We start from the raw sequence: 24,974 nt of genomic DNA, 5'->3' as shown, positions 1-24,974 counted from the left end.
GTTTCATGAATTTAAACAAAGAACCAAATATTTCCCACCAGTATTTCATTTTGAGTTGTCAAAGCCCCTCCCCTATGATTAAGAGAAGTTTATTTTTATGAAAAATCTGAGAACATTCGTAGCAGATGAAGTATAATAGTCACTTCCAAATTTACATCTCAGGAGCTCGTAGCCACACAATGCTTGATGCCTCAGGGCCTAACCAGTCACTCTTTCCTGCATGGCTCCCCCTAGGCACGTGCAAAGATGGATTATAACATGGCCAACTGGGGCTACTGCCTTGGAGCCTACAGCACTTGGACGCCTCCAGCATCCTACCGCCACCATGGTCTAAACTTAAGTCATTGTGCCAGTTCTGTTATTATTTAGGATTTGTGTAGAGATATTATATGAGCACTGCAAAGATGTGTAATCATGGCGCTGTTATGTTTTCACTGTATGGCACTATTGTGTGCACTATATGGCAGTAATATATATTGTATAGTACTGTTATTTTGCACTATATAGTGTTATTTTTTAGGAAATCTTCATACAATATTGAAGATATATTCCGTTGTAAAAGTCTTCTCCATCCAGCCCCATTGCTTTACATAGGGGATGGCATGGGATTCACTGGCAAGTTCTGCATAATGAAATAGTAGCTCCTTTGTGGGCAGTTTTAGACTTATCTCCTATTATCTTAACACACATTTCAGTTTTCTACCACATGTATTAATGTCTCACTTCTTTCCTCTTTAGCCAAGTGAACCTGAAGACACTCCAGAATTAGCTGCTTTTCTACATAATTCCAGTGTTTCCCATGCAGTGAGTCGGAGGGACGTAGCAGTGGCTGAACCCCTGAGGCATAACCCCATCCCAACTAAACTTCTGGTAAGAACAATGCATTATATAGCTGATCTTAAACATAAGAACGCTTGCTAAGCCAATAGCCATCTCCACCGATCTCCCGATAGACATACAAGCTCTGTGACCATGTACATGGGAGGACTATCATTGAGACCGCCTAATAGCATTAACATTTGAAGAATTGCGCTGTGTAAATAGCACAGGACCCCTAAGAACATTTTCCAACACATAGACGCCTGAGCTGTTTGCTTTATCCTCCTGCTTGCATAGATCTAAACAGGCATGCTCAGGTAGCCTATGTAGGACATTCATGGAACTTCCGCAAAAAGTTACTAATGCAAAAATTGTTCTTTTAGAGCCCTTTGCAGAGTTAAAAGATCATTTCATAAACATCCTACCTACTGTAGGCTACCCTAACATTCATGTTTAGGTCTGTGCAAGCAGGAGGGTTGACCATAGTCAACCTCCAGCATCTTTCCGTCTGTGACGATTTGTCTGATGGCGTCCAAGGGGTGCCTAGGACCCCTGAGTATTTAATCCACGAAACGGAGATGCTGAAGTTTTTGGACTATGCTCCCCCCTCTTGTGTGTATAGATCTAAACATACGTGCTCGGGAAAACTAAACAGGATGTTCATGAACTGATCCTTCTACTGTCCGTACCTTTGCAGAAGGTTCTCGAAGACCATTTTCAGCATGTTTCATACACTAAAATAGTGTCTAAAAGGTATTGCAGGAATCTCATTTCATAAACATCTTGTCTATGTTGCGTAAGCATTCCTGTTTACATCTATATAAGCAGGAGGGGGGAGCATAGTAAAAAATATGAAAGTCTTGGAAGAAACAACATTTCACCATTTGACTCATGGAGCCCAAATACCGAAGACCTGGTCCTGTCAAATCTGTCTAAGGACATCGTCTGTGTAGTAACAAGTTTGAAAACTATTCTTCGATTGTGTTGGTTTGTAAGATACACACTTTTTTTTTTTCACGCCGTTAATTAGAAACACATTGGATTTTTTGCTCCAGGTCTTTGGCTTGTTCTCTTGTCTGGAAAGATGTTTTGTCATGATTTTTTTGTGATTGTTGTTGGAAGATTTTGTAATTATTTCGCTGGCTTGGTTTTCCTCCATAAATCTGTTGTAGATAACAAGAACATTTTTGTGACATACCAGAACATAAGTGAGGCTTTTGCATAAGGAATTGGCTTCCATTAAATCAGTTAAAGGGGTTGTCAACCATGACATTCCTTTTTTATACCGAAGTTCATCAGATCGCCATCGTTCCGGCTTTAGAAACCCCTGCCAATATGTGTTCTTTTCACAGGGAAAGCCTACCTTCCAGCTGCCCATAACCTGCCCACAACCAATCGAGGGGCCTTATATATGGCATCTGGACATGGGTTGTGATAGTTTTGACCATAATCAAATATTGGGCTGTAACCCATCATAAATGGTGGTTGTTCCATAAAATCGATACCTTTTCTAAAAACAGCCGCCGGGTGATCCTGCTGCTACTCCACTGGTTTCGACAGCGGAGCTATTGGGCATTCAGCTGGTATTGAGAGAGATGGGTCCACCAGAGCAGACGCTATTCTTTACATCGGCTCTCCGTTCTGGCTAATAGAAGGAGGTTCAGATTGTCGTATTTCCCGCCAATGACTTCCATATTCCCTATTAGAGGCCTTGTGGCAACATCGTGATAATCGTATCCATCATTTTTTCTAGTGGTATGCTGAACAATTATCTTTACCTTTATGTGTTTCCAAACAAAAAAAAATGTCTCTACAGGACTAATGAATGGAAAAGCAGTAATTCATGTGTTTGTGTATTTTTTTCATTGCAGAATTGTTCCAATGTGAAATGTTTAACAATCACCTGCAAAGTAAAGCAATTACGAGGCGCTGAGCGGGCAGTGATAAAGATCAGATCCCGGTTATGGGCAGAAACTTTCCTTCAGGTAACACTAGAGCTCATAGTGATATCATGGCTTTACCTGTTCACTGCATTTCCCGTTACATTTTATAGAAGGAGACTCAATGAGCAGTTTTTTTAATGTATTTGTTTTTATCCGAGTTTTATATTTTGCCTCTTTTTTGGATCCATTACTAGTTCTAGTTAAAAACACATAAAAAACAGGCATAAAAATGTAGAGTGTACTATACCACTGGGAACATGCGCAGCCCTGACACAGCAACACTCCTAACCAGGCACTGCATAGAGACTGATGAGGGTCGTGGTCCCAATAGCCAAAGATTCCACCAGTCAGAAATGTATTGCATTTCCTATTAATACCCGGCCCTGTTCACACAGAGTTTTTTGACGAGTATTTTGGCTCGGAAACCGCTCCGCAAAACTCGTCAAAAACCGCCCGAAAATGGCTTCCATTGATTTCAATGGGAGGCGGACAAGTTTTTTTTACCGCGAGTGGTTTCCGCCTCCAAAACCCCATTTCAATCAGTCAGAAACGGGAAAAAAACGACGAGTGTTTTGACGAGTTTTTGTCAAACCACTGTGCAAAAAACATCTGGAGCAGTTTTTGCAGGAGGAATTTTCCTCCTGCAAAAAACTCAGTGTGAACACAGACTAATAAAGGTAATTTTCTATCATAAGGAATAATGTGTCCCCCTACTGCAAAAAAAATCAGTTATGCACAACGCATGGGGAGCTACACATGTGGAGATTTGCGTCAGTGCTTGGAACCCTGTGACCTGTGTAATAAATATAAGCAGTACATTTCCTATACATAGGGTGGGGCTATGGGGGCAGTTCTGGAAAATTGGATCAAATTCAGGGCAATATCTGAATGGAGTTTGTATGTTTGCTCTGTATTTGTGTATGTTTTCTCCCACCGTCCACAAACACACTAAGTTTATTGGCTTAGTATGAAATTGGTCCTAGTGTGTATGTGGGGGATTAAATTGTGAACCCCATTTGGGACAGGGACTGATGTGAATGACCTGGAGAGAGAGTTAAAAAACACATGGCGCCAACATGGTGCAGGTCACATTTGGTAAAGGTAGAGCAAGACAATATGAATTGATAACTGCTGCTCACCTATTGGAGTTGTGCTGCAACAAGCACAACAATAGTACAGATGTATAGGATGAAGCTGCAGCTGGGTTAGAAGAACCGGCCACCTGAATAGGGGAACCGCTGGGTATATATATGCAAAAAAATGGAGCTTGCAAAAAATAGCGCTGCTAACATCCAATAGAGGAGAATCCCGTAGTTCAAAACAAGACTACATTTATTAGAACAAACATAAAACGGACTACGCGTTTCTACGCCGAACCGGCGTCTTCATCAGGTCAAAAGACCTCTATTGGATGTTAGCAGCGCAATTTTTTGGAAGCTCCATTTTTTTGCATATATGATGTGAATGATGGCAACTTCTGTACAGCCACATATACTTATACGGCTTCTCCACAATGTTTTGTATTCCTATAATTTACAGTGCAATACAGTATCTGTTATATATATATATATATATATATATATATATATAGAAGTCCACTGGATAGACACAAAAATAGACATTATTACAATCAATACAATGAACAATATCTAAGATAAATAAACTGATGAGGCACATAAAAAAATTTGAAGATATATTGTACTTGGAAGGTACTGGTTCTTCTTGCGGAGATCCAGCTGGTGGATGGAGTCTTACGGGCAAGGCTCCCTGGGAAAAAGTATGCAAATTAGCTCTACTCTAGACGGAAGAAACTATCTCTCCAGTGCCACCTATAGGTAGCTACCCTGTAAGTCAATGTTCAACCCATTAAAGAGACTTGAAACATGACTAAGGACAAACCAGATAAACCCATCTGTAGACAATGCTTTATCGGAGACAAATTAGGGTTTTGGTTGGCTGGGTGAGATGCCTTTGGTACAGTAGGCACTGGTACTCCTTGCAGAGATTCAGCTGGTGTAGTGTAGGGAGTTGGGAGGAGAACTAATTTGCATAAATATATTGTAGACACAAAACCCCTCCCCGCACATAATGATATAAACTTGTGTTTGTCTTGAGAAACTTTTACATTTCTGTCTATTCACTGGTTACACTTACCATACTATACAATGGATTTATCCTATTCGCATTGTAGACAGTAAGCAAGTTATTTTTGGAGCAGCAATAAATACAATGACATAATGATTGTTTGCATTGTCCGGTGTCCAGGACCAGCTGCTTCTGGATAAATATCAAAGTAAAGGATATTAATTCGATGATTCATTTTTGGATTAGAAAAGTAACCGGATATAGCAGTGAATGTTTATTTTACAGTGTATGTACAATAGCAGCAGATAATTATTTTTACAGTAAATTGTCTCACTACTGAGGACGTCGCCAACATTTTTTTTATTTTGCAAAAAAAGTTAACTTTTTAAATAAATTATTTTCTATGTAATTCAGCTGCAATAATTTAATAAAATGTCACCGGTCTATGGCAAGAAATCCGGACTTTTTATGTAGGCTACTGCTAATGACACAGACCTTGGTCACTAGAAAGTGCTGATGCTAAGGGGGTACAATCCTTCCCACTTCTAGTTAGTAATGTTGGAGATTTCCACTCTGCCCGACAGGGCTTGGGTACTCTTCTAGTTTGTAATTGGTTGGTATCTAAGCTCACAGACGCCACAAATAACAAATTAAAACTTGTAATGTGCCAGAAGAGGATTTTAAGCTGGATTACCCTTCCCAATGAGACAAAGGACAATAAAGAAAGGGTCTAAGCAAAACTAATACATTGTGTTATGACTAGTGCAGGGCTTGAAGGGGCGGAGCATGACACAAGGATTCTCGCTTTGGTGTTCTCTGTGTCATGCGCCGCCCCATCAGGCTCTGCAATAGGCATAAAATAGTGTATTAAACCAAAAACATTTTCATAAATATCAACATTTTCTGATTGTTACAACAATTGTATTGAGCCAAAAACAGGAGGCCCTTAACAAACACTCTACTTAACACCTTGTACTTTGGAGACCGCGTGGTTCTCTACAGGGTCGGACTGGGGAACCTTATGCCCACCAGGGGAAATTAATCTGAGGAATCATCCTCCATCTCTACAGAACATGTACCTCCCCTCTTACAGGCTAAATAATTAATTAAAGCGTAACTGTCATTTCAGTTGAATTTTCAGAATAAGCGGTCATATGTGTGTACATGAGGAATAACGCCATTATATGACTTGTTTATGGCATATATTTTTTTTAGCAGTTTTCCCCAGCAGTATCTATCTCTAATTCTCAGTTTTTTTCTGAGCTAGTAGGTGTGGCCTAACGCTGCACACATAGAAGAGGAGAATCCTGCTCATCCATCTATCTATCACAAATATATAAAAGCAGCAGCAGCATAGAGGAGATTATACAGCAAAGAGCAGTGTAGCTGTGAATCCAGCACTGGAGTGAGATATAACACTTACTAGAAGCTGCAGCAGCATCTCAGTTTGTCTCTCTGCCTCACTCTGCTCCTGCTCCCTCCTCCCCCTCCACTTTCCATAAACTTCTATGGGCAGCTGCAACCTGATTCTTCAGTTTAAACTTTGATCACTTTTTATTTTTTTGTGGGATATAAAATGACCAAAAAACAGCGATTCTGGCGTTTTATATGTTTTTCATTTAACGGCATTCACTGTGCGCATTAAATAATGCTATATTGTAATAGTTTGGACTTTTACAGACACAGCAATACCAATTTTGTATATATATATATTTTTTTATATATACATATATATATATCTTTTAAAAAATTTTTGACATTACTTCAGAGGAATAAATGGGAAAAGGTTTTTTTTAACTTTTAATTATTATTTTTTTTGACAGTACTAAAAACTTTATTTAAGGTTTTTTTTTACACATTACATTAGTCCCCCTAGGGGACTTGAACAAGCTATCATTTGGTGACTGGTACAATACACTGCAATACTAATGTATTGCAGTATATTGTCACTTTTACAGGCTCCCGTTAAGCCTATCAGGAGATGAAGAGAGGCAGCCCCAGGTGTCAGCTGTAAAACACTTTTGACACCCGTATGGAGCGGGCTCAGCGGGTGAGCCCGCTCCAAACATCATCCCCCGCACCACGACTCAATAGTATGACGCGGTGCGCGAACAGGTTAATGTCTTACCCATGATAACAGTTGTTTTTTTTAAATATTGATTTAGTGTCTGACACATCTCACTCCATTGTACTAATGTATGAAATCACAGCAACAATAAAAGTAACATTTTGGGATAAAAACAGCTCCTCGCCTCTCCTCGGGCCTCTATGTATAGAATGAACTTGTTGAGACAAAACAAAGGAAGAAAGGCATTAATGTGTGCGTGTGATAGAAAGTCTGTAAGGAATTATTTCAGGAAGAGAAGCCATAAATTATTCTATTTTGAACCAGTTTTTCTTTAATTGGAAGTAAATGTTGTGCACAATGTCAAGAAGGCTCCAGATTTTAGAAATGTTTTACCTTGACCGGTGAGAGGATGAAATGTGAATGTGAGTTCTGCTCACATCTGCCATTAGTCCAGTTATCAATCACATTACCAAAACCTTCTTCATCTGTGGAAGCCTGATTTTCTACGCTCGAGGCTCCGGGGGATTCTGGAGGTGCCGTAGAAAGCAGTCTATATAGTTCTGTGATTTTCATTTAGGAAGATGTAATAGTCATTGTGGATGTTGAAGCCATTAGAATGCACATTGTTAGTCTTTTCTGTCATCATATGGATCTTCTTCAAGACAAATAAACACTGAATGTTGACTTGAGGAGAAGAACCCCAACAAGAAGACCACAAGACATGACCACTAGTATAGGGATTAAGGATGCAACAACCGGCCCACTCGGTAGGGAGTTTTATATTTTTGGTTTAGACCACATGGGCTGTTGAGGAAATATCTTACCAGAACATTAAGTGAAACAACAGTATATAATATTTTTTTATAGGTAAAGCTTAGAAGTTCAGACCACAAGATCTACAAATAAGATATGTTGGTTTGTGTAACAGGGTGTAGACTAAATCACAGATGAACATGTGTCGGGCCTTTAAGTTTTGTACCAGAATCTGTTTTTAGGCTGTTACAAATTGATGTTTTGTTTCAGAACAATAGAAAACATTGCACTTCCTGTAGTCAAAAATGGCCGCCACAAGAAAACAGAAAAATGCCAATATCTCTTTAACCCCTTAAAGACTGCCCGCTGCCTTTTGGCGAAGGGCGGTGCAGCTCCTTAGCCTACAACAATGTTTGTTGTCGTTGCTGTAGAAAAAGCTTATGAGAGCTACAGTGAGTGCTCACTCTCTAAGCAGGAACTGTAACTAACCGCTACTGAACTTAGAGCAGCTAAGATTGGAAAAATCTCAGCCCAGCCTTTTAACCCTTTGATCTGCGCGGTCCGTGACATGGTATGATCAAAGGGGACTCCCCTCTTCTGTCGCGTCACCGGAAACCTGGTGACGCGTTCGAAGACTGGACTGGGGGAATTTTCTTCAGGCAGCCCTGGGGACCTAGAAAGGCCCCCGGAACTGTCTGTTCAGTATGCCTGTTTTTAGGGCACACTATCTCATAGTGACACAGTATAATGTATTAGCATACAGGAGTATTCTAATACATTATAAGTAAAAAATAAAGCTGTTAAAAAGTTATTCCTTCATGAGATGAAGAAAAAATAATGTCCACAAAAAAAGTCATTATTAAGCATAAAATATATTTTTTTTACAGAGGGACAATGAGTATTACTCACTTACAGCTAATGTGTCATTTGAAGTGAAGAAGATGCCATATAGTGTCCAACCTGCAAAGCTGCCTGCAGCAAGTATAGCAGTAAGTACAGATTGTAGTTCTCTTACTATACATAAAAGTGGTAATGTCACTAATGATACTTGTGTTTGTGTCCAGCCGAGGGGCAAATAGAGGCATAACTGGACACCAATGCAAAATCTGTAACCGTGTTCCCGACCTAACATGCGCCATTTATAATACTGGTGTCTCTTTATGTGGTAGAGGGGCCTTTGTGTTACCTCAGGCACCAGAGCCTGGTTGCGATTGCTACCTCTGCACACTCTAGAGCTATGCCCCTGGGTGCAAAAGCATCATGGCGCATGCCCTGCCTGTCAGCTGCTTTCAGCCAAATAGCATTGCTAAAAACACTCTTGGAAACGATTGGCTGGGAGTAACTGACAGGCATGACTGTCCGCTCAATAGACCGTCATCAACCAGGAATGGCCATCTATGTTATATATGGATGACTTGATTCAACCAGATCGAGAACCACTGCATGTTAGCGGATATCCACTCTGGCTCATATAGGGGTGTCCTGAGCATGGTTCCCCGCGTTACTCAGAGGCTTAGCTAGGTTCTCCAGCACCCGGGGCAAAGATTCAGTTTGGCGCCCCCCCATCAACCTCTTTCCCGACATCTCCTTCCCCTTGCCGTGTTTGTTTTCTCTACCAATCGACGTGTCATTTCTTTTTATGTAACGCGAGCATAAAAACATTTGTACATTTTACAAGCAATACGGTTCTATACACAACACCAGAACCAAGCTCACTACATATATACAACACCAGCACAAATACAGCTCAATTTAGTGCAACCCCTGCCGTATAGGTGTGTACGGCGTAAAACTACAGCTCCCAGCATGGCCCAAACAATGATAAGGATATGCTGGGAGATGCCGTTTCACAAAAAATAAATCCTATCATAATCACACCACCCATCATCTCGCTGCAGATCGTACAGTGACTACATTACTTATTAGACGCAGAATAAACATTTAAATTAAGTGACTCACCGGTGATGTCTCAGAATCTAGTTCTTTCTCTCCATCCGGTCCAGACCTCTATGATGAATTCTCCCGGTCACAGCCCATTTCTGCAGTTTGCCGCTCACATGTCTTCAGCTTCTCACTTTTCCAACATTTCTGCACCTATAAATAAATATAAAGTTATCATTATACCACACACTACGCCCCTAAATATAATAGCGCCATACACTGCACCTCTAATTATAATAGCACCATACACCGTGTCCCACACACACACACACACACACACTGTGCCCCCTCTAGATAGTGCCTGCCATAGAGCCTCCTGTAGATAGTGCCTGCCATAGAGCCCCTGTAGATAGTACCCCCATATAGACCACCCCTGTATATAGTGTCCCACAAATAACTCCCCCTATAGTGCTCTACAGATAGCCCACCCCTGTATATAGCCCCCTGTAGATATAGCCCACCCCTGTATATAGTACTCTACAGATAGCCCAACCATGTATGTAGCCCCCCAGTAGATATAGCCCACCCCTGTATATAGTGCTCCACATATAGTCCACCCCTGTATATAGTGTTTCACAGATAGCCCACCCCTGTATATAGCCCCCTTGTACATATAGTCCACCCCTGTATATAGTGCTCCACTAGATAGTCCACCCCTGTATATAGTGCTCCACAGATAGCCCACCCCTGTATATACTATATACAAGGGTGGGCTATCTGTGGAGCACTATATACTGGGGTGGACTATATGTACAAGGGGGCTATATACAGGGGTGGGCTTTCTGTGGAGCACTATAGGGGGAGCTATTTGTGGGATACTATATACAGGGGTGGGCTATATCTACAGGGGGACTATATACAGGGGTGGGCTATATCTACAGGGGGACTATATCTACAGGGGGACTATATACAGGGGTGGGCTATCTACAGGGGGACCATATCTACAGGGGGATCATATCTACAGGGGGACCATATCTACAGGGCTGGGCTATACACAGGGCTGGGCTATACACAGGGGGACTATATCTACAGGGCTGGGCTATATCTACAGGGCTGGGCTATATCTACAGGGCTGGGCTATATCTACAGGGCTGGGCTATATCTACAGGGCTGGGCTATATCTACAGGGCTGGGCTATATCTACAGGGCTGGGCTATATCTACAGGTGTGGGCTATATCTACAGGGCTGGGCTATATCTACAGGGCTGGGCTATATCTACAGGGCTGGGCTATATCTACAGGGCTGGGCTATATCTACAGGGCTGGGCTATATCTACAGGGCTGGGCTATATCTACAGGGCTGGGCTATATCTACAGGTGTGGGCTATATCTACAGGGCTGGGCTATATCTACAGGGCTGGGCTATATCTACAGGGCTGGGCTATATCTACAGGGGTGGGCTATATCTACAGGGGTGGGCTATATCTACAAGGGTGGGCTATATCTACAGGGCTGGGCTATATACAGGGCTGGGCTATATACAGGGGTGGGCTATATACAATATATCCCCCCTGTAGCTATAGCCCACCCCTGTATATGGTGCTCCATAGATAGCCCACCCCAGTATATAGCCCCCCTGTAGATATAGTCCCCCTGTATATAGCCCACCCCCTGTAGATATAGTCCCCTTGTAGATATAGCCCCCCTGTAGATATAGTCCCCCTGTAGATATAGCCCCCCTGTAGATATAGCCCCCCTGTAGATATAGCCCCCTGTAGATATAGTCCCCCTGTAGATATAGTCCCCCTGTATATAGCCCACCCCCTGTAGATATAGCCCCCCTGTAGATATAGTCCCCCTGTAGATATAGTCCCCCTGTATATAGCCCACCCTCTGTAGATATAGTCCCCCTGTATATAGCCCACCCCCTGTAGATATAGCCCCCCTGTAGATATAGTCCCCCTGTAGATATAGTCCCCCTGTAGATATAGTCCCCCCGCAGATACAGCCACACTTTTATTACAGTAAAAAAAACCAAAATATATTCAAACTCACCTTAGACCCGCTCCCACGCCGTCCGGCAGCCATGGAGACCTGCTCTCTTCTGTGCAGGTCTCCAGGGGGTTGAACACAGCATCTATGAAAGGCGCTGATTGGCTGGGCAGGATGACTTTCCCTATCAGTCAGTCAGCGCCTTTCATCGACGGAAGCGTCACTGGTACAAAAGGTACCAGTCGCTTCATTCGTGGAAAGGCGCTGAATGGCCGGGCATGGAACGTACCCGGTCATTCATTGCTTCTAATTGTACCTGTGTCCTTGCGACACAGGTACAATTATAGTGCAGGAGGAGGGGGCGCTGGCGCACCCCTCTGAGCTGCGCCCGGGGCACGTGCCCCGCCTGCCCCCCCCCCTAGCTACGCCCCTGCGTTACTATGTCAATATGCCCTAAAACATAATATGGACCAGGGTTGTTCTGATAGGAAAGCCCCTTTAAAATAGTTTTACAGTTAATGACACAATATTCAACAAAGCTGAGAGGATGTAAAAAATTTCAGCCATTTCTTCTAGTGAGAAAAATAGGAAAAGAGAAAGAAAGTTACATTACAGACTTCATTTTAGCATCCGTATTCCAGCTTTTTTGTTTTTATTGAAGGCCTAAGGTCATGCTTTCTTTCACCAAAGTGCATAAAAAATGTGATGTGAAACTGCATTAGGCTGAAGGGAGAAGGGCCACCGACCTATTCCCTAATCCTCCTATCCTTCTGAGCCAAAATGCTCCGCAAGGGTTAAGGACAAGTTGCCCCCACTTGCTGGAGCTTAAGGTAAACCACCTATGCTCTGACGTGAGGCTAGGCTGTCATCCACCGATTCCCCAGGAGCGGGAGCCGGGTTACAAGGGGATGAGGAGCGTAAGAACCTCCGAGAACATCAGGAAGGACATCCCAAACGGTAAAGCATGGGCAAAATTGGACACACAAATTACATAAACGAAAATGTAACAAGTTTATCTGGAGACCTAAAAGTGGTAATCATTCTTCCTTTTAGCTAAAAAAAAAAAAAAGTCACATCCAAATATTCTTCCAGTTTCAAATGTGTGCAAAGTCGCCGATCCAAATCTTGGTCACATGATGCCCGAAAGCGCGGTAGTTTCTTCTTACTTGTGCCGATACACGCCCATATGATGGTGAGATGCCTCCCCCTCTAGTTTGTGTTGGGACGCCGGGACTTGTAGTTTTTCAGCGATGAAAAATTATATTCTTCCTAAGAAGCGGAAGGTGAATACAGTGCATGACGCAGTATCAGGGTTCAGTAAGTGACCCTAAAATGTTTTTACAACATGGGAACCTTTTTAATAGCGTTTTGGGGGATTTTTTTATTTTTTTTGAAGCTCTAAGTACGGCCCAACCATATTAAAGCAGCAACACCTAACACCTGGTTCTACAGGACCAAACTTACAGTACATCACTATGCTGATCTAAGCTCGGGTCAGTAGAACCGTGGAGGTTCTGGATGTTGCGGTCGTAATATGGACACTAAAGACCCACCTAAACCACATCCTACTACCAACAAAACCATTCACACATACACTACTATCCCTAACAGGTAACCAAACCACCTCTTCCTAAACCACTACAAGTCCGGTTTTTCTCATCCGTCATTGGATTAAGATTTCTCCAGCAAATGGTAACATTTACCGTTTCCTACCACAAAACGGGGACGTTCGTGTTTACCCGGCTGGTATAAATGAGACTTTGTATATTTGATGTTCCCTAATAACACTTTGCTCGCAGTCATAAATTGTACAGTTTTATACCCTGCTGTAAACATAGACACTGAATGAGAGACTGGAGGCTTTTAATAAGGGACGTAACAATTCGGGATTCAATTGCTGGAAATAATTCTAAAGAAAACATAAAGACGGAGCTCGGGGCAATTAATATTGGTGACATCTGTTTACAGTATTCCGCATATTTACACAGCTATGTGACCCTTGCTGCGTGCGCTTCTAATTGAATGGAAAATGAGGAAAACGCGTTGAAATTGGGATATGTGACATTTGGCATGTGCAGAATTTAAACAGTAAAACAAATATTATCAGAATGTTGTATATACAGTAATATCGAGCGAACTTGTAGCCTGAAGTTATTTACAAATGTGTGTTGCCTCTGTTTTAGCCTACACAGTGGGGAAGTAGTTACGTCAGAGTCTGATGAGCTTGGTAGTCCTTAGAAATCAAGAGAAAAGAGTTTCTTCATCAAAATTGTACTTATTTTTAAGATCAATGATATAGAGTGCTCATAAAATGTATTCAACTCCTTCCCCCAATTATTTTATCAGGCAGCATTATTCAACAGAAAATGAATCTTTAATAATGTTAAAGTAAAAAACACATCTCTGCAAAGTGAGCAACATTTATTACAATTATAACGCACAAAATACTGTAATTCAATGCATAAGTAGTGACCCCCTCCAAGTTATTAATATTGAATTCTAACATTTTTATTGAGGATTTTTATAGGGCTCAGGAGTGAGAGAGTACCATGCGAAATGGAGGCCTAATTTGGCGATTTACAAAGTATTGGTTCACAACTGCAGAGGCTCTGATGTGAAATAATAAAAAGAAACCCCTGAGAAGTGACCCCATTTTGGAAACTACACCCCTCAAGGCATTTATTAAGGGGTGTAGTGAGCATTTTCACCCCACAGGTCTTTTCCATAAATGAATGCGCTGCGGATGGTGCAAATTAAAAATGTATATTTTTCCATAGATACTGTATGCCATTTCAGTGGCAAATATGTTGTGCCCAGCTTGTGCCACTGGAGACACACACCCCAAAAATTGTTAAAAGGGTTCTCCCCGGTATGGCGATGCCATATATGTGGAAGTAAACTGCTGTTTGGGCACGCTGTAGGGTTCAGAGGGGAGGGAGCGCCATTTGGCTTTTGGTGCGTGGATTTTGCTTGGTACTAGTTTTGTTTGAGTATTGCTGGTGTTTCCGTTTATAATGCGGGGGTGCATGTAAGCTGGGCAGAGTATATCAGGGGCATAGTCAGGTGGTATAATAATGGGGTGAAAAAACAATAAAATGATCCATAGATGTGTGTTACGCTGTGAAGCAATCCTTTCTGCACAGGCCGGTGTCGCACTGATAAATGTCCTTACTTATCCGTCTTTTGGTCCACACTCCGCACATTTGCAGTTTTGGGGAATTTTGCTGAGAAGTGTTGTCCTGGTATAATACGGGCACCGTCGCTTCCAGCGGATATGTTTGGGCCCTCCCCTTCCTGGTTCCCTAATTTTAGGGCCTTGATAGATCGCCTCTTGAAACAGAAGAAATGTTCAGCTCGGGCCGGCACAACTGCATATTTTTTATTTCCTGACTAATTGGAGCCTTAACTAATTTAATTTTTTCATAGACGTAGTGGTATGAGGGCTGTTTTTTTGCGGGATGAGCTGTAGTTATTATTGGTACCATTTTGGGGTACATACGACTTCTTGATCACTTTTTAACCTATATTTTGGCAGGCCAGGTAACCAAAAAAACACAATTCTGGCATAGTTTTTTTAGATTTTTTTTATACAGCGTTCACCATGCGTTATAAACTACATGTTAACTTTATTCTGCGGGTCAGTACGATTCCGGCGATACCTAATTTATAGCACTTTTTTATGTTTTACAACGTTTTGCACAATAAAATTACTTTTGTAAAAAGAATGTATTTTTTCTGTCGCCAAGTTGTGAGAACCATAACTTTTTAACTTTTTCATCGATGGAGCTGTATGAGGGCTTTTTTTTTTGCGAGACGAGCTATAGTTTTTATAGGTACCATTTTTGGATACGTGCGACTTTTTGATCACTTTTTATTCCAATATTTGTAGGGCAAAGTGACCAAAAAACAGAAATTCTGGTATAGTTTTTTACAGGTTTTTTTACGCTGTTCACTGCGTGCAACAAATAATATAATATTTTTATAGCTCAGGTCGTTACGGTCGCAGCGATACCAAATATATATGGTTTATTTTTTTTTTCAATAATAAAGGACTTGATAAGGAAACGGGGCGATTGTGTTTTATTTTATTACTTGAATCTTTTATTATGTTTTCAAACCTTTATTTTTTTTCCCTTTTTTTACACTTTTTTATACTTTTTCTTTACACTTTTTTATACGTAGTGCAATGTATTAGATCTGTCAGTTATTCACTGACAGCAAGCCGATTAGGCTTCGCCTCCTGGCGGGGCCTAATCGGATTCCGTAGTGGCAGAGCAGGAGGCCATTGTGTCTCCTGTTGCCATAGCAGCAGTCGGCAGCTCTGATTGCATGTCAGGGCTGGCGATCTGCTAGCAACCGCTAAGATGCAGCGATCGCTTTCGATCGCTGCATCGAAGGGGTTAATGGCAGGGATCGGAGACAGCTCCGATTCCTGCCATTACAGGTGGATGTCAGCTGTAACATACAGCTGAAATCCACCGCTGATGACGCCGGCTCTGCTCCTGAGCCGGCGCCATCTTGCCCGCGGCTATGGAAGCCGTTCAGGCTATGCCGCCCGGCATGTCCTGAACGGCTTCCATGCTAGGCAGACCGGGAGGCCAGTATTAGACCTCTGGTTGCCATTGCAGCCACTGAAACCCCGTCAATTTAATTGCTGGGGTTCCGATGAGCTGCAAAAACCTTAAATGCAGCGATCACGTTTGAGCGCTGCATTTAAGGGGTTAATGGCGGGGATCGAAGCTTATTTCGCTCACTGCCATTACAGCCGGATGTCAGCTGTAAGATACCGCTGACATCTGGCGATGATGGCACCAGCTCAGCTTCTTGTTGGCGTATGGATACTGCAAAATGCGGGAAGCACTAGCTTTCCATGACGTATCCATACGGCAAATGTCGGGAGGGGGTTAATGTTAAAGTAAAAACACATTTCTGTAAAGTGACCAACATATGTTAAAATTATAACAAATAAAATATTGTAATTGAATGAATAATTAACAGGATTGAAACAAAATAAAAAATGATCACCTATCCACAGGATAATGATAATTTCCTGATCGCTGGGGGCCCCACCGCTGGGATAATCCACCGATCGCGAGAACAGTGGTGCCAACCCCCCTGTTCCTCCTCACTGGTTGATCACAGTGAGGAGGACATTGAATAGAGCGGCAATCAAGTGTGAGAGCTGCCGCTCAATTCATAGTCCATGGGAATGAAGGAAACAGCTGAGTACAGTGATTGGCTGTTTTTGTCAGTCGCATAGACACTGAGTGGAGCGAGGTCACATGCTTGGCCGCTACTTTATTCAAGCTCCTCACTGCGGCCGAGCAGTGAGGAGGAACACGGGATTGGAGACCCCTGTTCTCGCAATCGGTGGTAGCCCAGCCTTGATGCTCCCAGCGTCCCGACAATTTGTAAAGGATCTGCCAGGCACAGCTTCGGGGTTAACGCCCATAGATAATCAGTCTGCACCTGCTTCTATGTCTGTGAGACTGACTCCATCTTCCACCACTCAGGGTGACAGGCTTAGGAGTGGGAGAACCTATCACAGCCTGGCCAGACGGAGCTAGCTCCCGCCCTCTGTCTATTTATACCTGCCTTTCCTGTTCCTCCTTTGCTTGTGACTCTTTTCGTTTGGTTTCCTGGCCCTGCTGCAGCTTCTTGTACGATTGTCCTTGCTTCATATTGACCCCGGCTTGCTGACTACTCTCCTGCTCTGCGTTTGGTACCTCGTACACTCCTGGTTTGACTCGGCTTGTTTACTTGTCTGTTTGTCTGTCGTGCACTTATTGAGCGTAGGGACCGTCGCCCAGTTGTACCCCGTCGCCTAGGGCGGGTCGTTGCAAGTAGGCAGGGACTGAGTGGCGGGTAGATTAGGGCTCACTTGTCTGTCTCCCCACCCCCTGTCATTACACAATTATCACCTATCCTGTGAATAGGTGATAATTTTTTATTCTGAGAATATTCCTTTAGTTACCCCAGTATTTAATAATAGGCTGCTACAAGGGAAATGTCTAGCCGATGCAGAGGGTGTGGGAAGCCAGACCGGCTGTGGTCAACTGTTCGAGACTGTAGCTTCCATCTGAAAAGGGGTTTGACTTTGTGTGTGCCAAGCCCTCTATTAGTTTAAGGCCTCATGCACAGTAACATATTACGAGTCTGACCAGCAAGTTGACTTTCGAAATGGAGGTGTACTTTTTGTAAAATCACTTGATTCGAAGATCGGGGAACCCATTAACCCCATTAATTCCGGACACTGGCCGTGAAAAGAAAAAGCAGAAGCCTCTATGGAAGTCTATGGAGAGGGTCCCATAGATAATAATGCTTCTTCTGCTTCACTTAAATACCTGATAGGTGCAGGTCCCACCTCTCAAACTCTTACCATTGGAAGAATTCGGGTTTGGGGACCCAGTTTGCCAATTCCTTTTCACTGCAGGCTCTATACAGTCCAATGTACAGAGGTTAGTAAAGCTGACTGATTCTTCAGCTCCATCTGATAACCAGACAAGAATGCAGCCACATAGTGCTCAATGTCACTCATAGTTACTTATGTTGAAAAATCTCTGTGCAATAAGTTTGATAAACACATAAAAAGGAAGAATTCTGAGGATAGAGATATGTCTTATTAATTTAACATCTGCCGTGTAATTCAAGGTTATCCACCGACTAGGTAATTCTGACCCTGAGATGACACGGCTTCTTATATATCATAGATGGAGAAGGTTTGGAGCCACCTTTTTCATGTCTGTTAATACAATACAAGGGAAGATACTTTGCAGTGTATGAATATGAAGATTAATAACTCAAAATGTCTGAGCGGCTCATTGTTAGAGGAAGCAGAGATTTCCTTCCATCAAGGAAAGGCAGAGACAGTGCGGCGTCCAGGGAAAGATGTCCCGCTTTCCTCTCTTTACCATTCTTACTCATTTCCTTCTTAACGTCCACCTTTTACGACCCTTTAGATGTTTTCTTTAAGTCCTTGTATAGTCTCAGAAGTTCATGCTATGAAGACCACACTGTCCACCTGCCTCCTGGCCCGAAGATTGCTGACTATAGCATTACCATATGCTGAGCATACGACCCTGACCATCTGTGGAGCAAATTTCCCTGTAAATGACAAATACTTCTGCTGAGACAAATAACCTAAAATATAACAATTATAACCACACGGAGATCATACTGCTCATCTTCAGAGCCAGGAACCCGTAAACAATGAAATAATGAAATTCTTGTCATTTGCTCTCAGTATAAGACGCGCTCTGCTGTCACTTAGGTAAGCGTCCTTCATTGCTAGGAAACCAAGTTTATTACCGGCAGAGGCAGAAGTTGGAGCAAAACGTGGCTTGTCCATACAAGTGACTGTGCCTGGTACTGCACCCACTTCATTCAGCTGATCAAATTGGCTCCTAAGGGTCGAAACCCAACCAATAAAACATCGGTGGCCTATCCTAAGGTCAACGTCAAAGTTTTACTTCTGGAAAACCCCCCTAAGGCCCAAAATGCCTTCTTTAATACCTCATTGCTGCAGCCATTTTTCGTTTTTTCATTTTTGTTTTTTCTTCCCTGAATTCCAAAAGCCATAACTTTACATTTTTTGTTGACATAGCCGTATGAGGGTTTGTTTTTTACGGGATGAGTTGTATTTTTTTTAATGACACCATTTAATGGCCCTATATAATTTACTGAAGAAATGGGGAAAAAAATCATTCCGGGATGGGAAAAAGCAGCGATTCCGCCACAGTTTTTGGGGTTTTGTTTTTACGGCATTCACCGTGCGGCGAAAATGACAAATTAACTTTATTCTGACAGTCAATATGATTACAGTGATCGCAAATTTATACATGGCTTAATAGAAGCAGATTGATGGCATACCTGTGGGTCTTCATTAGGCTCCTTGGCTGCCATGATAACTTCGGCACCCCTCATTCAAGTCGCGGGAAAGGGTGATAAAGTGATAAACAGCTAAGATCAAAGTGATCTTCAACCTCAGCCGTTGCAGCTTTGTGAGCCTACTCCATACCCCCCCCCCCCTACCGACTATGTCGGCAAGAAGTTGATCAAATCCAACCCACTGCCTTGTCTTCTTGATCTTTTTGCCACGGCTAGAAAGATCCACATGAGCTGTTTTACACTAGGAGATCACAATGACATTTTGTTTTTGGATTTTGGCAATAAGAAATGATCTAGGGCCTTCACTATAAACATATGTGTGATTCTTCATAAAGTGTGTTTAGACAAGGACACAGTAGTATAAAAACAATGAAGCATCTCCCTCCTTTGTTTTTGCATGAGCCAAGGAAACCAAACTTGATCTTAAAGTTTACAGGAAACGTTTCAAAGTTCTGACAATTTTACTTATTGCGGTAATGTAAATGTATTCTTCATCGAGCTGTGCTAAAATGTATATTTAACCTTTCAGCCATCAGATATGAAAGATTGATGATTTCCTAGAGAGCTGAGCATGGGCTTAAGGGTTCTTGTTTTGCTCCCATTAAGGAAGTTTTCCCCATTTATCACTGTACATAAGTATGTGTGCACGTCTGAGGTTTTTAAGCGTCTTCCAAAATCTAGTATAGATTACAGATCACAGCCGGAAAGTTCTTTACGAATCATGTTCTATGAGGTTTTTTTACAAAATTTTCCACTCCACCAAATTTTCTTTAAGTGTGTAGGCGAGTGGGAGCAGACTAAGTGATGAGAAATACATCGACGCAGATGACTTATATCTTATTTTATTTTTTTGTGGTTTTCTTCCAGATAAAGACATCAGTAATTTGGGCAACACCAAATGTATCGTTCTCCATTCCTCTGTGGGTCATCATACTGGCCATACTGCTGGGGTTGTTGGTTTTAGCCATACTTACAGTAGTCATGTGGAAGGTAAGAATTAAATCCGTATCACGTGGGTCATTTTTTGGCATTTTGGAATGAGGGACCAGATCTGATCTTTGGCTTCTTCGCTTGGAAATATGGACCAAAAATGTGTTGAAATTCAGTCAATTTGATCTTGTTCTCTTATGTTGAAAACAGGGGTCTTGCCTGTTTCCGTAACCAATAGAACTTCCATAGAAGTGAATGGAGAGATCTGTACCTGTAACTTTTTTTTTTTCCAAATTCGAAATGCAAAGCCCAAAAAGTATAAAAAATGAAGGATTTTTTTTTCTTTTTTGCTAGACAGGATTTGGGTGGCTTTCTGCAAGGCTCCTCAATGAACATTTGGATGCCAATGTATTTTAATGCAATATGTTTGGGGGATGAAGGAGCATATCTGGCTGGAGCCCCCTAGAAAACAATTAATTCTCCAGGCTACTAGAAAATCTATTTCCAAAAACCATTGTTTGACTGCTTGCCAAAAAGTGCTAAAAAGTCTCCAAACTGTAACCATGAAATAGTGATGGTGCCTCATTGCTTTTTGTAATAAAATCTGGGATTTTTGTAGTGGAAAAAAATAACACTGTATAGTTTACAGGAATCTAGGGATTAAAGAAAAAACATATTTCTCTAGGAATGTTCCTCTTATAATGAATTTACAAGATTATAGGAGCAAAACAGTGCAGCCAATTCTCATCCGGGTCTCTGGGGTTAAAACCTGCTACATCCATTAGCTTCGGGGGAGAAGAGAAGTTAAATGTTTTAATATTATTGTTAAAACAGGTACACAGGAAATGTGTCAAAAATTGTGTTTTTGAATTTGTAAACGGGAATTTGTAGATCATTTTATATATATATTACTACATTTATTATTTTTGTTTTATAATTTTTTTTTCATGTAAGTTTTAAAGGGTTATTCCAACTACACACATATGCTAAAAATGTCTGATAGGTGGGAATTCGACCTCTGGTGCTTGCTTGGCTGTTTCAGTAATTCCTATAGACTTAAATGTACTCACGTGTATGGCCAGTTCTTTACTTCATCTCCTTTTATATGCGCCCACTGCCAGCTACTCTAGATTGCCAAACAGGGGTTTACGGGGCCCCAGTTCTCTCCATAGGTGCGGGTCCCAGAAATCGGATCATCTGGATATGCCAAAAATGTCTGCATTTGGAATAATATTTGATAAAAGTTGCGTCTCTGATGATGACCAAACTTTTTGCTAATCCTACTGCTAACATTTATTTGTTAATCTTTTTTAAGTGTGGATTCTTCGACCGGGCAAGGCCACCACAAGAAGATGTAACGGATGACACAGAAAAATTAACAAACAGGACTTCCGAAGCATGAAAGAAATTCAAGTGTTGTAAGTCTGCTACGTGGAGGGCCAAAGATTGAATGTACCTGCATCGCCATAATGCCGCGTGGCATCTGAGTTGCGCTGTACCAACCACTTAAGGAATATTTTTGAACAATGTCTTGAAAGAATATTCCTCCAACATCACAATGGAGTTTTTACTTGAATCTTTGCTGGCTACATGCAGATGACTTGCATTATGCGCGCTCCAGAGACTTGTGATAAAAACTGTGAGGCAGTGCCTGTATTACTGTACTGGGATGTAGACTTCTCTGACCAAATCTAAAACCACTACTGTTCTGTAAAGGATCTAGGAACATGCCCATGATGGAACGGATCTCCATTGGATCACTGGGAAGTGTCACACTTTTGACTGTTTTTGAAACGGACTATAAAATCCGGGGTTAATAATTTTCTGAATGAAGCACAAACTCCATATAATTCGCCCCGAAGCTTCCAAAAATGTAACTGAGATCTGTATAATAGTTTATACATTTGTACAAATGTCAAAAGGTTCTTGTTTATAGAAGATGTGCTGTTTTTAATGAATGATAGACTTACTTGACACCTACTTAGCATGGAAGCAAAGTCCGGAACTAGAGACATCATGCCTCATTGAGGTCATTCCGCCTGGGTCAAGAGTTGGGTTTAATATTGGCTTAAGTCCAGTTGAGTAGGTGACAGAATGGAAGGTTTTGTGTTATTCTTTGAATGGCTGGTGACCTGAGATCATTTTATATAGCAATCACTTTATTTATACCACTTGTTACACTGTTACACTATTGACATTACCGTATTAAGCAGTGCCTTCATGTGTATCACAAGGGACCAGTTGTCAAACATGGTCTACACGGGCTTTCCGACTGCTCATGTTGGTGACTACAAAATATTGCACTCAACAATAATGATGAAGCAAGAAATGTCTGAAAAGACTGGATGGGACCAGGGTTGGTTTTAACTACACACAAAGGTTATGGCCAAACAAATAGACCACTAATGACCACTTTCCATACACACTTCCGAGGACAAAATGATACACAGAGGGCTCTATCATTCATAATTGTTTATACATGTATATGCCTGGTTCACTATGGGCAAAAAAAATCAGGTTTAAAGGGCAGAATATAGACCTTCAGTCTTATAACAACCCTCTATAAACCACAAACTCTATGGAAAATATGCTGGCCACTGTCAGTGCAGACCAATTATGTATGATCAGAGGGTTTTCTTGACTATTCCTAGGTTCACTTGATCAGGTCTTGGGTGGATGTATTTATGAGGTTTAGTCTCTAGGTTTAGTCTAATATAACATTATGGTGTTTTAAGAGACTATACTATGCCTACGGTCTATATCAATATAGTCCACATAAATATGGAATTAAATCTACGATCCCCTGCTTCACTATAACTCCTAGCATTTATACAAGCCAATTGTTGGTTGGATCCCTTGGGGTCTGTAGTTTATTATATCTCTAGAGCTGTTTCTTTAGACCAGTAGTCTTCAGTCCATGTCCCTAGTCATTGCAAAACTATCAGCATGCCCTAATAGCTTTTCACATTGAGCCACAGGTTGGCAACCACCACTTTAGACCAATGGCATACATCGCCAAGTCAGGGTTACAGTGGAGGTCCCAGACTTTTTTACCATTTGGAGAGGGGTATCACTTGGTTATCTTTAAGTAGAAGGTATGCAATATGTTCCATTGGTAAATAGCTCTTCTGGGATCACCGAGCATTCAGGTCCGCTGGGAGTTGTAGGTTGGCAACCACTACTTTGGACCAAGGGCACACGTCTATTAATCAGGATTTTGGGCGGGGCAGATTTTTTTTCTCCAGTAGGGACATGGGGTGTTCATAAGGCATAGCTATGAGGGTTCACATTCAGCAGTCACATCTGTGCCTTGTTGCCTGTGGGTGCAAAGGACCCTCTGCCACATAAATATAAAAAATGGCACATGGTAGGTGGCGGTCTGGTTACAGATTTTGCATTAGGGCCCAGAAGTTTCAAGTTATACCTCTGGGGTTATCCCTTGATTACCTTTGTTTAGAACATATACAATATGTTCTGTTGGGTAATGCTTTTTTAGGGCCACCCTAATGTATGGGGGTAAAAAAACAGCACCCCTGCCGAACTAAAGTATAGAGAACAATGAAACTATTCTGTGCAATATATAACAAACCCAAGGCATGTTTACACTGGCGTTCTGTGCTTCTTTTATATATATTGATATTGATATGTTGTGAATACCTGGGCACAGAGATGCAATTGTTATGAATGACACAGTAATCTACAGGGGTGCAGCCATAATAGGGGTGCTGGTGCCTAAGGGGCCTGTAGGCTCCTCTGCTACATTCGAAGACACCAATATTATAAATCACACATGTAGGTGGATGGGGGCTGTTACAAACTATATCCCCCAGTCAGACTAAAAGAAGCAATGGGTGTATCCCTGTCCTTTCCATTCATAATCTTATTTTCAGATACAGTTTATTGGAACCTTTTTCTTGGAATACACAAATCCACTGACTGTATTTTCCACGCTCGCTCCTTGTGGCCTTACATGGAGTTAATGTCATTGCAGAGATTTTCCTTCCATTCCATTATTGTTTTTTTATTAAGCCAACCATCACTTGTGCAAATAACATTATTCTGGGAGAAGCTTGACGACAGACATATTAAAAGCCTATGCAATGTGCGAAGGACTCATTTTCCAAAACAATAAAAGAGCAAATGCAAAAATATCTTTTGTTTTACTTCATCACATGTTAAACCAACTGAAAGATATCACAGAGTCTTTAAATAGATACACCAACTAGAAAAGCCCAAATACACAGTCCATAATATCCTATGGGCCCATGCTGTATTCCTATGTGCCTCCAAGTCTGTGAGACCAGAAAAATCACGGCATGCTCCTACGAATGCCTCCTCATGGACTGTATTCTCCACAAATAGCAATACTGGGGCACCAAACAAACTCACGCCGGCTGCAGTGTTGCATGTCCTTATCTTGTATATTAGTATATTATTATTATCTTCTTGAATCGCCACAATTTCCCATGCCATCTGCTCAGATTGTTAATTGAGTTGGAGTAACCTAAAAAATGCCTGTGCCACTTGGAAAGGCAATCTAATGTACTGTATAGCAGATAGAACTTCCAGTGACCACTTCTGTAGACACAACTACATGTAATCATATGTTGTCACCC

The 24,974-nt window shown here is 41.7% G+C and overlaps 1 protein-coding gene across 1 annotated transcript in view; it reads left to right on the top strand.

The window, feature by feature from the left end:
- The window catches only part of ITGA8 (integrin subunit alpha 8), a 157,711-nt gene extending 133,204 nt beyond the window's left edge, over positions 1–24,507 (top strand). Inside the window, exons 26-30 of the mRNA XM_075827657.1 lie at positions 739–870; positions 2,691–2,804; positions 8,556–8,657; positions 20,296–20,418; positions 21,674–24,507. Of these exons, the coding sequence (XP_075683772.1) occupies positions 739–870; positions 2,691–2,804; positions 8,556–8,657; positions 20,296–20,418; positions 21,674–21,760 (558 nt within the window). The 3' untranslated portion in view covers positions 21,761–24,507. The remainder of the gene's footprint in view (positions 1–738; positions 871–2,690; positions 2,805–8,555; positions 8,658–20,295; positions 20,419–21,673) is intronic.
- The last annotated feature ends 467 nt before the right edge of the window (positions 24,508–24,974 follow it).

This window comes from Rhinoderma darwinii, chromosome 5 (assembly GCF_050947455.1).
Source record: "Rhinoderma darwinii isolate aRhiDar2 chromosome 5, aRhiDar2.hap1, whole genome shotgun sequence".
NCBI classification, from domain to species: domain Eukaryota; kingdom Metazoa; phylum Chordata; class Amphibia; order Anura; family Rhinodermatidae; genus Rhinoderma; species Rhinoderma darwinii.
The sequence above is the reverse complement of the archived record's forward strand: the minus strand, read 5'-3'. Positions and strand labels throughout refer to the sequence as shown.